At 38.3% G+C, this 14,740-nt stretch overlaps 1 protein-coding gene across 5 annotated transcripts in view; it reads right to left on the reverse strand.

The window, feature by feature from the left end:
- Positions 1–14,740, reverse strand: part of slka (STE20-like kinase a) — a 43,084-nt gene that overhangs the window by 3,210 nt on the left and 25,134 nt on the right. For 2 of the 5 annotated variants that reach the window (XM_069189183.1, XM_069189181.1), the window contains exons 8-19: positions 12,795–12,926; positions 11,492–12,568; positions 11,242–11,372; positions 10,663–10,786; positions 10,207–10,386; positions 6,286–6,378; positions 5,641–5,712; positions 2,616–2,745; positions 2,038–2,162; positions 1,673–1,861; positions 875–1,000; positions 185–298 (exon numbers count right to left, since the gene is read on the reverse strand). In XM_069189183.1, the coding sequence (XP_069045284.1) occupies positions 185–298; positions 875–1,000; positions 1,673–1,861; positions 2,038–2,162; positions 2,616–2,745; positions 5,641–5,712; positions 6,286–6,378; positions 10,207–10,386; positions 10,663–10,786; positions 11,242–11,372; positions 11,492–12,568; positions 12,795–12,926 (2,493 nt within the window). The remainder of the gene's footprint in view (positions 1–184; positions 299–874; positions 1,001–1,672; positions 1,862–2,037; positions 2,163–2,615; positions 2,746–5,640; positions 5,713–6,285; positions 6,379–10,206; positions 10,387–10,662; positions 10,787–11,241; positions 11,373–11,491; positions 12,569–12,794; positions 12,927–14,740) is intronic. The other 3 variants (XM_069189184.1, XM_069189182.1, XM_069189185.1) reach the window with 3 other exon arrangements.

The following is a 14,740-nucleotide window of genomic DNA, read 5'->3' on the forward strand; positions in this document are numbered from 1 at the left end:
TACTTACAACTCAATGTGAAATATATTTCAAAGACTAATCATTGGAATGCCTACTACTGAATATCAGATATTATAATATGAATTTTAACACAAATCTTGTAAAGCACTTCAATAAAGCTGCAGCTACTTTTAGTGCAAATAACAGAAACATCAATGCGAAAGTGCTTTAAAAAAGGCGGTTTACCTTCTTCCTGGGACGCAGTTTCTCTCTCCAGTCCTTCAGCTCTTGACTGTGCTCCTCATCGAGCTCCTTCAGCTTTTGGGTTTCGTGCTCAATCAGGAGGTGGCACTTCTCATTCTGATACAAACCAAAGGTAGCCCATTAGTACAAGCTGGAGAGAAGGCCATCAAAGCCACTATTCTCACACCATTCACAAAGCGTTTTTGAGAATAATTTCAGGGCAAGTCCCCAAAATCAAGTTTATAAAGCATTAATTGTATTCTTTACTCTGCAGAGCTCTGTTACACATGTATCCAAAGTATGGGTATTAGATGATAACTGTCCTGGTAAATATACTACTTTACTATTAGAATCTTAGTACAACATACAGTACTGGCAATTAATTGGCTGTTTACTCACCTCAGATTCACTAATAACTCATTTTTGGAGAAGGGAAAAGTAACTAAACCTCAACTCTGCACCAATATGATTTTGCACCTGTAAGTCTTATACCACTAGCCTAGGTCTAACAGAATCCCCCTGCTGCTAACATTAATTGCTACAGCATAGCGAGACTGCCAGCTAGTGGCTGTTTGCTGTACAGCAGTATACATTTTAAATCAGTACAGTTTTGAGGATTCTGAACTCTAAAAATGTCCCTTCATGAATGTCTTTGCCACATCTGTTAAGCGGATACACAGGTATGCACCCTACCTGAAGCTGTTGCAGTTCCCGAATGTTGGCATCACACTGCAGCTGGAGATCCCTCATTTGGTTCTCATGCTTCTGGTGCTGATGAAGTCTCTCGTTTTTCTGCCTTTTCTCCTCTTGAACAGCGAACTGTTCATATAAAACAAAAAGACAACATAAAATAAGCAGATGGATTTCTTTTTACCTTGAGACTTAAGGCATCAGAAAAGGTAGTTTGTGTTTAGACCTGTGATGAAAAAGTCAAAGGAGAGATTCGATTTGACTTTTTGTATTACGTATTATTATTCAGTGTAGAGACAGGTTAGGCTTGAGGCTTGTTACTAGAAGACTAAAGACTTTAATCCCATTTACAACAAGTCAGATTTACATGGGGGGGGGTTGTTTCTAGTTCAGTCAGTACTAAGAAACTTTAGCAAAAATAAACCAAACGAACTTGATGTTCTAAAAGTCCTGAGAGGAAGCCATTTTGAATTTCTGGTAATGCCACACCATGTTTTCAGGAGACTCAAACTTAAATCCTCCCAATGTAATGCAGCAAGTTGTTCTGGATCTGGTTTATAGACATTCTTTGGCTCAAAGCTGCAAAACTGAAGCTTTGGCATGAAGAAAGTAGTCAGAAACTCCATGTGAGGCAAGCCAAGAGCAGCTCAAAGGGATATGAGGGGGAGAGGGCAGGGAAGTTTCAAGTGGGCAGTTCTGTTGTCTGTACACGTATAGAAACTTGCATAAATTAATCCTGCTGACACTATGCACTTCCTAATACAGAAAGAAAAAGGGCTGTACTTCCTCAAATCACTTTACCTGCTTGACCTTCTCCCTGTCTTGCTCTGGAGTCCCAGATGACGTGATCCTAAGGCTTTTTTTGAACATGGCCATCCGGGTCTTGGCTTCACTACGCTGAATTTTGGGGAGCCTGCCTCTTTCCTGTGCCTGTCTTGTCTTCAGATCTTCAATCAGTCTCTGATTATATCTCTGCATCTGCTCCATTTCCTGAAAACACACAGATCTTGCTTTAATCCCACTGCACCTGCAGGAGTTCTCAAATGAAACTGTCACTTCCTAGGAAGAAAAATGCGAACATACTTCATGGAAAAAAAACCTGCAACACGCTACAAAGGATATTTTTTTGAGCAGAACAGTTTGTGGGTGCAGTCTTAATTTCTTACTTTCTCGTGTCTCTTCAGGAGTTGGTGTCTCTGCATGAAATACTGGTCTTTTAGCTGTTGCTTCAGAAGCTGGTGTTTCTCTTGCAGGTGTCGTTCCTCCAGCTCCCAGATAGCAGCTTCCCGAGCTACAGTATAGGACAGTAAACACAGTTCAGTGCGAAAATGGTATCCCGATCTGCGGAAAGCCTTTAAATTCTAGTATTTTTGCAGTGTTTTAACTACGGGATACCAATACATTTATCACAACTTTTATTCAAATTTGTGACGAATTTGGATGTACCTCAAGAGAAAAAAAGACTCAGCATGTAATAAAGTTGAACTGCCTATTTGTGACAACTTTGTGTAAATTTTAGCAATATTTTATTAAGAAAAATCATTTGTTTTCTATTGCCTTTAAATGGCATCTTAAAATCCATTTAAACTTCCATTTGTAATCACAGTAACTCTTCATCTGCTGCTGTTACCCACTCACATTTCTGAAACAAAGTGAAGTTTCACAATTAAATTAAGATTAGAGTAACTACATGAAACACGCAAAACCACAGGAAATGTGTTTTTCTCCGATTAGCCAGGCTTGCCTCTCATAAGCTGCTGCTTGCTGTTCAAACAGTCCCGCTCAATTGTAGCAATCTCATGCTTGTGCTGCTGAATAATTTTCTTCAGGGCACTGTCAAGGTCCTGCTGCTGCTTCTGCAGGAACTCCTGCTCCTATAGGAATCCAAGCACAGAAAGGGCTCTGTAAATCTCCCATTCCACACATCACAAAGGGACGAGGACAGCCAGAGCCGCAAACAGAGAACCATGCAACATTAAACGCAAGCACTTGGAAAAAAACAACAGTTGCAAACTGGAGAAAATATCAGTCTAGCTAGAAGAGCCAGCTTTTTAAAGGCATCTGACACATTTAATAATAAAGACGAAAGACCAAACACTATATGGATGTAGATCGAGAAGAACTGAATTCAACATGTAAAATACATAAAACAGTCTTTGTGGGAAAACAAGAACATTGTTCCTCTTTAGGAAGAAATCTTTATTTCTAACCTTTCGTAACCACCACTGCTGAATTAAACAAAAGCAATGGTTTATCATCGACAGTGAATCTGGTGGCTTAAATTAGATTGACTCCTAACTGATTTTTTTCCTAGCATTTAAACCTTTTGCTCTGAAACTCCATTTGAATGATGTGTTAAAATCAATCAACAACTTTCAATAAGAGTAAACAACTGAGTGACTTAACCCATAAAGACTCTTGCTCAGAGTGCAGATTAATCATGGTTTGGGCTCCATCCTGGGTTTTGTCACTAGTAGACTGACCAGAGTTGAGTGGGCTTCAGACAGCTATGGTGTCCTTGGTTTTCATAATCAACAGCAGTTATTGGGATCAAATGGGCACTTGTAAGTTTGCCATGACGTCATAGAGCGACATGCCACTTCTCCCATCGGTCCTACTGTGAAGCTCGCAGAATATAAAACGATGAATTTCTCTGACAGACAGGCTGGAGAAGTGTGTGCACAGGGTGAGGATCATGGGGTAGGATACAGCTTATGCGCAATGTACTAGTCAGACCTCATTTATAATATTATGTACAACTCTGATCACCACAAAACAAAAATAAATTGCTTCTTCAGAATCAGTCCTGAAAAGAGCGACCAGGTACCTTCCTGAACTCACAAGACTGTCTTACACTGACCAGCTTAAATATCTAAATTGAATCAGGTCTCTTGCAGTCATACCTGTTCAAGTACTGAAATCCTCAAAGACTTTAATGAAAAGTCACTCCCACAGACCCCTCAGACTCAACACAGAAATACAAAATCTGAGGATGTAAATGGCATCTAAGTGGAAGTGCATTTAAAATGAAAAATAGGAAGGGTGTGGAGTCTGGAACCAGCAACCCAGCCATTATATTGAAGCTGATTCCATTACTTCTTTCAAAAAAACGGATTTGATCTGGGTTAGATCAATTAGCTGAACGACCAACTTCAAACTAGGTTCTAGAGATTAATGCATGTATTGATTAGGAGCTGACAGTTCAAAAAATAAAAATTCCTCAGTTTTATATATTCCGTCAAACATCTTCATTTTCACTACTATTTTTGTCCTGTTAATTAACAGGTGCTGCTGTTCAAAGAAAACTTGATTACATGCAAAGCCATTTTATAGCGCCCTTTTTTTTTAAACTGCACTTCATTTTGGTAAACAGTGAAACCAATGAACAAAGAACAGCCATTTAATAAGTGTACCATACAGGAGAAAAGCTTGAATAAAAAGACTAATGCACCAACAGAGTGACAGCAATCCAAAACAGACCCACAGAGATGCTCACATGTGCCACCTTTGTTTCAATTTGGTCTTCAATTTCAAACATGTAAACCACTCAAGACAACATCACTGAAGCAGAGGTCTTACTGATACAACAGATCTGTTGAACCAGCACTTAACTGCTGCCAGGCTTTAATCTTGTGGACAGTAGGTCATAGGTTCCAGACTACACAAGCAATTTAAAGTAAAGATAACACAGTACTCACAAACTCCAAGCACCAATCTTCAAATATTGACTGATACAGACAAAAAAGGTAATGCACTGTATAAGGGATTTTTTGTAAACACTACGTAGAATGACAAAACATTGGTTTTGTAAAAATATTATCACACCAACTCACAGACCAGCATTATGTCCATTATAATATGATTATTATGGCATAATATATGTCTAGAGTATTTTCCTGGTCACAGATAACACACATAAAGGAGGAGTTTCCAGAAGTAAGAAAAACAGAATTTTGAGTGGAAAATTGCTGTCATTTCCTAGATCCAATGGAGTAATGGCTTCATGTTTTCCTTCAGGGGAATTAATACAATATTCAGTATGCTAAGGGATTTTTTAAATATATCCTCAATGCTGTATTTGATCTTAACAGCAATCTAAACTAGCACAATCCTACAAATGTTACTCTGTGACTTTTTAGCTTTACTTTCCAGATTAACACAAATATATTTTGGTTCCAGTTCAGTACGTTAAGTTAAATCAAAATTGATTATCGGACATTATGATACAGTGGCTGTCAAAGTCTTTCTTTCACCAAAAGTAAAAGCTGTTGTTTTAATTGGGACAGTAGAAAAAAAAAGCTACACTTGAATTTTGGAGAAAAACCATGTAATAAACTCAATATTCCTCTTGCAACAGAAATATTGCAATTGTACTACGGCCAACAGAACTAAATATGTACAGTATATATCAATGTGTTAGAACAATATTTTATATTTAATTTGCTATATAAGTACTCAGAGTAGGTTAAAAAATGTACACTTTTTATAGTCCTTATTGCGAGTTTTACAAAACAAACAGATTTGCAAACTGTAGTGTTGGACATGATCATTTCAAGTCTGTTAAAACACTGTATTCGAAAGTAATCATTTTACTGCACCCATGAAAATAGGAAACAAAAAAGGGGGGAGGGGGGGATTTCTCCTGGCAAACCTGCAGATCTGAACAGGAAAATTTTCCTTCTTTTTACTCCAAATGTCAACTTAGTGATGGATCCACAACAGCACATGTGAGCAACAAGAGAAAGGCTGAAGAGGGAAGGGAAACTTACATCCTGCATCTGAGCGTTGAAGAGTGTACATGAGGACAACTGAAAAGACTGTATCATAACCTGGGCGACACCCTGTGGATTAAAGCAGATTGCACTTCCCAGGTCAGCAAAAAGGCACAACAGCAGCAGACTTGCAAAATCCCCAACAACAGCACACAGGCACACTCACTGGACACTGCAAGGAGCTTCTGGGTGAAGAGTTTGAAAAATGGTCCTTAACAGAAAAGAGAGGAAAGCGGAGCACAGAAAGAAGATGGATGGAGCCCAAGCTCTGTCAGGTTCATTGTTAGATGCCGAACGCTTTTTCCTTGTACGTTGAAAATAAGGGCCTTCCTTTACCTCTGTCCATGCATTGTTCAGAACCCGGGTGTCGCAGCTGTATTTAGAAACTGGCAAGTGGATATGGGGGTAATGAATAACACCGTATCGAGAGTACTTGCGAAGATAGTCCTGTATAGGCTGTACAATTTCATTCTTATAAGCATATCACACATAGTTTCAACTTAGCTTTGTTAAAGTGCTTCACAAAAGTCCACCGTTCAGAAAAATATTGAAAAAAATAAAACGGGTTCATGTGCAGATTTGTGAGAGACCAGTAACTCAAACTCCTAAGCAGTGATATTCAAAGATGGTGTCTGATTTTACCTGTTCCTGCTGGATTTGTGCTAGGTCTTCTTTCAAGCGTTTCATGAGCTCTTTTCTCATGTGTTTGGGAGAATTTTCCACTTCGTATTTCACCTACAGTATAAGCATGCAGACGATGGGGAAAACAATGCTCTCTAATACTTTTCACAGCAAGCGCGCGCTCCGAAAATTGGCAGCCAAGCCCTTGAGTCAGAAAGCTAGAGGGCGTTTTGTTTAAAGCCAGTTTTCTTCTGTTAGTGTCACAAAAGCATGCAAAGTTAAAATGTCTGATTTTAAAAATCTTTTCTCGCCATTTGAAAAAAAAAACATGCTCATTTAAAGGCTTATAGCACTTCCCGAAAAGATCTGCCAGGGAAAATAAAGCAACTGATTTTAATTGACCCAGTGCTGAAATAAAGAATAGTGATGTTTCCAGATGAGACAGAAAGGAGAAATGGAAAAATAAGTTAAAATGAAGCCCAGCACAGCTTGTCCCAAATCCACATCCTTATGAGATAGGTCAATCATATAATGAATCTGCATTATCTGATGCACACTTCAACTTGCACTGCTACCTACTAAAAGCTTTATGATGTAAAGTCCATATCAAAACTGACGTAAAAAACAATGAACAAAGCCACATTTTCTAACAGTTTTACTGTACAATTATCTATAATCATGCATCATCTTCCTTAATGCATGAAACACTGTATAAGGTTTACAAGAGTCTGCAAAAATCAGACTGCATCACACTGTGGATCATGAAATGGCAGGTAAGAGAGAAATACTTTAAACCTCATTTAAAGCAAGTATGGGATTACAGTGTGCATCAAGTAACACAAATTGCCTTTGGATAGCTAGAAAAATGAACTCAATGTGAAGACAGCGTTTATTTAATGTAAAAGGCTCTTCAAGTCAATGTTTGAACCAAAACCCACACCAGCACTTCAAAATGTATTCCACCACCAAAATCAAACTGCACACTTGCGCACACACAAAATATTAGTACAAATAAAACAAACAAATATCAGTACATTAGAAAACAAATACTTTAAGCAATTTTCAAGGACTAAACATATTGAAAAAATACATAGCAATAATAAGGCTTTGTCTAATTCTCTTAAAAACAGTTATTCTCTATTTTACTTAACCATAAAATGTCAGGATTCATTGCTTTTCTCAGTCAAGACCCAACATTTCATTATTGACCTTCATAACAGACAACAGAAATATTTTACTGAACTGCCAGTCCTGGCTTAAAATACGGACTAGATTTCGATTACCAAAATATTATCATATGTGGCAGACAAGCAGTATTTATTTTATAATGGAACAAGTAATAGGTTTATTCCATGCTGAAAAAAAGAAGAAAGAGAACACAACTTCAGTGAACACCTGAAGAAGGCTCCACGGCCGAAACGTTGTGTTCTCTTTCTTCTTTTTTTCAGCATGGAATAAACCTATTACTTGTTCCTTTGCAGCCTACGCATGCTGACGCAGCTACCCACCTTTATTTTATAATGGTGTTATGACACCTCAAATTATTTTCACTGTCTGTCAGGTAACAACTGATAATTGTAGATAAAAAATTAAGAAATATTTTTAAATAAAGGGCCCAGGAAGGAGACAAAGAAATTTTATTTGGAGACATGCGTCACTGCCTTCATCTCATATCATTTTTCTTATTTTCTAAAAACAAATGTAAGTTGGAAACCTCTAGCTCAACGTTAATGGGCTGCATGTGAAAATGATTTTCTCGGCATGTTGAATACTATTCAGAGCCCTTATTTCAGACATGAGATTATATATTTAATGCATTTATGGTCTCACTTTCATTTATTAGCTTTCTTACTGAACGAAAGATGTATCAATACATAACAGGTTTTAATGTATAAAATAAAAAATGTTATATGTTCCTTCGATGGATGCAAATCACCATCCAATAACTGAATAATAGCTTTTCCGTACTTATATTACTTAGCTAGCATAATTTAGCACAGCAAAATTAAACATGAACTAAGTATTCTGAAGTTGCAGCCGGTAAAGAAAAATGTTAAATATATTAGTTTAGATCCTTAGGTTTATTGTTCAATACTTTTTAATTTCAGAAGATATGCATTAAAATATCATGTTGTACAAACCTTCTTTTCCTGGGTTTTTTTTTGGGGGGGGGGGGGAAACTACTGAAACAATTATGTTTAGATAAGACAAACAATGCCATTTTTATATTGCATGAAATGATAGTGCCTGCTGCCGATTTATTTTACTACTGCATGTAATCAGGTGTAGAAAACCTGTTGACAATGTGAAATACACGTTTTAACCAAAGATGAAAGCATTCTGACACTGAGATACAAATATTTTAAAACAATACTTATAATTCTGAAGGACTGGCAATTCAGTAAAAGTCATGCTCCCTTATGCAGACTATATGATAAGGAATTCAAACTATACTTTAAACATGTTGTAAAATAAAACAAATGAATACAAATTCTAAGGAAAATCAATAAAATCCTGCACAATTTCATATATTAAACCTTTCATGCTTGAAACAGCAACTACAACTGAATGAAAAACATAGTATCAGTGTTGCCATATTCATATGAATGCAAGATACGAGCCATTCCAGAGCAGGGGAGTCAAGCGTGAAATGGATACAGCATGCTAAGAAGAATGACAAAACCCTCACTGGAGGAGGGATCCTGGAAATGCTGTAGCTATGCCTGTTGGCCTCAAAACTCTAATTAAATGGTCTAGATATTTTTTTCTGCATCAAACGGCTTAAGTAAAACTGCTTTCAAGTGTTTTCAACATGGATGGGTTGAACACAATTTTACAAAGCCATAATAATAAAAAAACATTGTGGCAATAGGTCGGTTTTACTGGCTAAATACCTACACTATTTGCATTGCTTCAATGTGCCCTTGCAATAAGAACTATATTAAAATAATTCAGTATATAAATGATTGCTATGGCAGATTTGAAGCAATTGATGTTGAAGTTGTTTCAAATTAATTTGGTTGAATACTATATTTTAATAGATTGGAAATGTTTAAGTGGAAAAAAAAGGTATGTTCAATAAGTGTGACAAGACACTTTGTAACAGACATCGCAATAGCAAATATGACCACTGATCTACATGAATCTGAATGCATCCAGAAATACACTGACATCAAATCCATAGTGAGAAGCAAAAGTTGTTAAGATCAAGCACCACCAAGTTCCACCTTCAGCACACCCTTCTCAGAATTAAGATATGGAAGAGTTATCAGAAAAGCGAGAAAAATGTGACAACGCCAGCACCTGTGAGCACAAATTGGTGTTTTTAAAGAAAAGTTTACATTTATGCAAGATTCCCACTAAATAAACTGAAACCAAAGTCATTTATAATCCTGATTTGCAAGTGCCCTGCAAATTTTTTTTGGGGGGGGGCTTTCTAAACTTCAAATATGAGAAAATATATTACATATTTAAAATGAGCTAAACTGAGCTGCAGTTCTATGCGGGCTTATAAATGGAAATAATGAACGTGTCTGAGCTTTGCTTCTAGGTTAACAACACAAATATTTGAAGCAAATGTCACAGCAACGGAAATAATAAAAACACATGAAGTTCAAGAACCATATCTGCAAGCCAAATGTTCAAATCTATGGGCATTGTTTGGTATATTAGTGCTCCTCCTTAGCAATAACAGCACAAAAGTTTTATAAACAATTCTACCAACAAAAGAACAAGATTGTTAGACCAGAAAGAAAAGCATAAGCAGATGCGTTTCTGATCCATGTCCAAGTTAGACCACCAGCACCAGACAGCAAACCACTCAGCACTGCCTGACTGGACACCATACAGAGCTTATCAATATGGCAACAAGTTTGGGATGCTACAGACCATTATACACATAGGCGTAGCTGATGGTTACTAGGGGAGCCTGAATTTTCCTACCTCCTTCTTGCGGTTTTTCAGCATGTTCTGAAATTTCGACAGGTCCTTCTCTTGTTCTGCCTTGATACGCTTTGCCTCGTCCCGCAGGCGGTTGGTATGATCTTGTTCCAGGCGCTCGATCGTCTGTTTCTGCTGCTTCTCCAGGTTTTCAATCTCCTGGTCATACTGACGTTTTTTACCCTGTCAACAAATCAGAACTATTATGTCTACAATTGGAACAGTCAAAATGGGACAAGATTGAGCTTTACAAGTATGAAAGTAAGCTACGTAGAATGTACTCTTTGACATTGTTTGCAGGGATCTTTTTTAAAAAATATTGCTCGTGGGGTGGCAGGAAGATGACCCAGATCACATGGGAAAGGCCACTCATTTCTGATGTAACAGTATTGACTTTCACTTACCCACCCAGTAAGTGCTGACTTTTGAAAGGCCGTGAATGGGTCACGGCTGACTCACCGTCATCTCCTTTTCAAACCGGCAGAATATCTGCTCTCTCTGCTGCTGTAGTTTGTTGCTCAGCTGCTGCTGGGCCCTTTGTTCCTCCTTCTGCAATAATCTCAGCTCACGCAGTTCCTGGCGTCTAGGAAAGGAAATCAGTGCAGAGTGGTACCAAGTCATGTATTGTGACTATTTAATAGAAAGGTTTACATACACATTGTAGTAAAACCCAACAGCACTGCTGTACATAACTGCTGAACTACATTAAAAACAAGCTTGTTCACTTGTTCCTTTGCAGCCTATGCATGCTGACACAGCTACCTGGTTGAACTATATTAGAAACAGTTGTTTTCTTAAGTCTGAGATACAGCCCACCTGGATTTCTATTGTTGTTCAAATAGATGACCATTTAATTTTCACTTCATTGTACAGAATTAAAAAGAATTTTCATCGTTGAAAATTAAGAATTTTATACCCTTACCTGGGATCTGGCTTTATAAAAAAAATAAAGAAAAAAGAATATCTATAGAACCTAAACAAGATAACTGCAGGGCTTTATAACCTGTGAAAAACAACATCCCCTCTACAGCTCCGTACCTTAAAAATCTCATTTCTTCATTCTTTGTGTCATTGTCAGTGACTATCTTTGAGGTGGTGACACTGACTTCCACGCCATCAACCATGAATTTTCGGGTTTTCTTCAAGGTTTTCTTCTGTCGCCTTGTTTCCTTTGGAGAAAGCATATGAAATTTGTCTCCCTTTATGTTAAATCTTCTTGGTTAAGAAAATGTTAAAAACAAGCTCAGCTGCAAACTGAAAAATATAATTCCTCGTCTCTTCAACTCACCTGGATGGAGACCGATCCAGAATCCTTGTTTTTGGTAAGGAAGCTGGATATGGACAAATTCAGGTCAATGCTGTTGTTTTCAGCCGCAGAACTGCTGCCAGAATCGGAATCCTTTTCTTTAATCTTCTCAATGTCAGGCCGCACTGGTACATCTTTGTCCTTCTCTCCTTTTTCAGAAGCACTGAGAGGGATTGAATCCTCTGGTTTCCTCCCTGCCTCCTCTTCCTTTTCATCATCACTTCTGACAGCATGAGGTACAGGAGGCTTTGTTTCCTCCATGGATTTCTCAGCTTCAGTCACTGTAACAATGATGGTTTGGTCTTCTACAGCAGCTGGCTTGATATCCACATCTGCAGCTTGTGCTTTATCTTGAGAAGCCTCTTGAGAAGCCTCCTCTATGGACCCGTGCTCTTCCGGGACAGTTTCAGTGGAGCTCTCCACTGGATCTGGTCCCCTTTCAGCTGCCTCCTCCTGCAATACCTTTTCTGGCTCACCCTGTTCTCCCGTCTTTGCCTCCAAGGCTTTACTCTGCTCCTCCTTTTCACCATCTTCCACCAAAACAGCCGCCTCCTTATCTGGCCCTGGTGAGGGGAGTTCTTTAACTGCAGGCTCCTTTGGAACATCTTCACCTGTGCTTTCTGCAGGCTCTCCTTCCTCCTTTGTGCTGATCTCTAGTGCTGATTCATCCATATCAGATTCCTTTTCTTTTTCATCTTGCAATTCTTTGGTCTCCTCGATCTTAGTGTCATCTTCCTTCGATGCGCTTGGTGTCTCCGCAAGATCTTCCTCCTTCCTTTCTGTTGGTGCTTCCTCTTGGTCCACGAGAAGCTCCTCCCCACTGCCTATGTCCTCATTGCTGGTGTCAGAAATATTGTTCTCGTTAAGTTTCTCATTCTCCGTTTTGTCGGCTTCGCTAGTGCCTATGCCCTCATCCGAGAGCTTGTCACTGGCCCGGTCTTCCATGTTCTCAGTCTTCTCAGAAACGGACTCCAGAATGGAAGCAGACTGCGAGAGCTTCTCATCTTCAGAACTTGCAATGCTGGCGTCTGAAGGGGCTCTCTTGTGGCCAGACATGTGCTGTTTAAAATTAAAAGTGAATGGTTTTATCATCATTAATATGATTATAATCATTATACATTCAATAAACTATGTGCAAAACGATCTTAAAATTTTCCTCAAAGGGGTTTTGGTCATGCTTTACAGGTACCAGACCTATTCATTCATCAATTGTTTCCCTGTAAATTACAAAGTCCTCTCTGCATCTGATTGTGTGGAGGTTTTCTGATGGGGCCGACGGACTTACCTGCGCTGGCTCCGTTTCTTCCTCTTCCTCCTCCTCTTTACCCTCCTCTATCTCCTCAGTGACCTCTGCCTTGGCCTCTGCAATCAACTCTCGAAGAGGCCGGTTATCAGCCACATTCACCACAAATGGATGCTGTCAAATGAAATTTAAAGAATGTTAGCTACACATGAGGAAGATCGTAAATGTGGGCTAGAATACTAAACATTTCCAGATATCCAGCAATTCTTTGAAGCCAAATGTTGATCACCTGTTAAGTTTTCATACTACTACTTCTGTATATAGCCCTCTCACCTACTATACTTACATTCTAATGGGCTTCCACACCTTTTACAGGATGCTATTCTTCCTCCATGTCTTCTCTAGGCTTGGTAATTTGTCCTGCTCCTTATAGTTCCGTTTCCATGACTCAGTTTAAGGCGTTTTCATAATGCAACTGACATAACTGCTTTTATGTAAGGATGAGATATTAATCCACTCCTCCAAGCTCTTATCTAACATGGACATTAGCACAGATCATGCCTTCTAAATTTGTCAATGGGCTAATAAGCAGCTCACAATACACAATCAACATACTGTTACAAGTAATCCTGGGTAACCCCAGCTGCCCTGCAGATACTTATTATACTGTACATGTCAGGTGCTGCCTGTCTGTCTTTCTCCCTTCGTTCGTCTACCTTATACATGGGAAATACAAGTGAATTACAAAAATGCAATTCAAGTTTTTCACTTAGCCAAATAGGCACAGATTTATTTTAAATATTCAAGTTGTAAATTAAATGTCTATCACAGTTTTTTTCAAGAAAATGGAAGCAGATCTGAAAATGACATCAAAATATTCTCTGAAGCTCCACATTGAAAAGTGAATGGATAATGTGTTATGTGTTGAATCAGCAATAAACAAAATCTCAACAAGAAAATCTGGGAAGCAAATGATACCCTTTAAAATTACTGTACACCCTTCCTAAAAAAAAGCTGAAGAGTCATTGTTGGTCTATGTCTGCAGCTGCTGTTTAACCATAAAACAAATTATACTAATTTCATGGTTTACACAGATGTCCTTAAACTTATAAGATTTCCTTCAAGGGAAAAAATAATTTGTATTTTCAATCGCACACTAGCAATGTACATAGTTACAGGGAGTCAACAAAACAAAAACATTAAAATAACATCAGCAGTACACATCCCGTCAGAGACGGTTCATACACATTCCCAAGGTAAATAAAGACAAAATATCCTAGTACTGCACAACACATTGTTGATATAAGATCAGGAGAGCTTGGCAACTCTAAATTAAAACCTTTACTTCTTGCTTTGCTTCCCTTAAACTTATCAATTAATTTATTGTATTAATGGCTGTGCTTAGCAGCAAAACTAGGCTATATTTTGTTTTAAATAAAACAAATGTAGAACAAATACTAACCTTTTTGTGTTTCGCAACACGATGTACAAAAGCTATGGCAGGACTAAGAAGATGAAATTTCTTGGATATCAAAATCTTCATTGTAGGTACGTTTTTCTGCTTTATTTTCCAGCCCATGTATAAAATGGATATTTCTGCACAGAGCTATAAAATTGTTTTACAAAGCACCAAACTTTATTGCTTATAAGCAGCTGAGCTTATAGCAATGTGCAGAAGTCTGCGTCTCCCTGCAGTGTCTGTAATGAACTAAAGCAGAGGTATACTTCGCAAGGGCTATATAAACCCCTGAGCATAAGGGGTCCTTACATCTGACGTAGGTAGATAAGCACGGACATTCCCTGACCTTAGACAACAGACACATTGGAGAGGCATCTGCTGTAAACAGCCACAGTACCTTTATAGCAGGTGGCCAACAGGAACATCTGCTTTCCTATTTTATTTTTTACCCATCTATGGCTTTATCTTATACACTGAACACCAGGGGGCAGAACATGGTTTACTCGGAGTGAGAAGACAAAACACTGCA

This window comes from Lepisosteus oculatus, chromosome 4 (genome assembly GCF_040954835.1).
Source record: "Lepisosteus oculatus isolate fLepOcu1 chromosome 4, fLepOcu1.hap2, whole genome shotgun sequence".
Taxonomy (NCBI): Eukaryota; Metazoa; Chordata; class Actinopteri; order Semionotiformes; family Lepisosteidae; genus Lepisosteus; species Lepisosteus oculatus.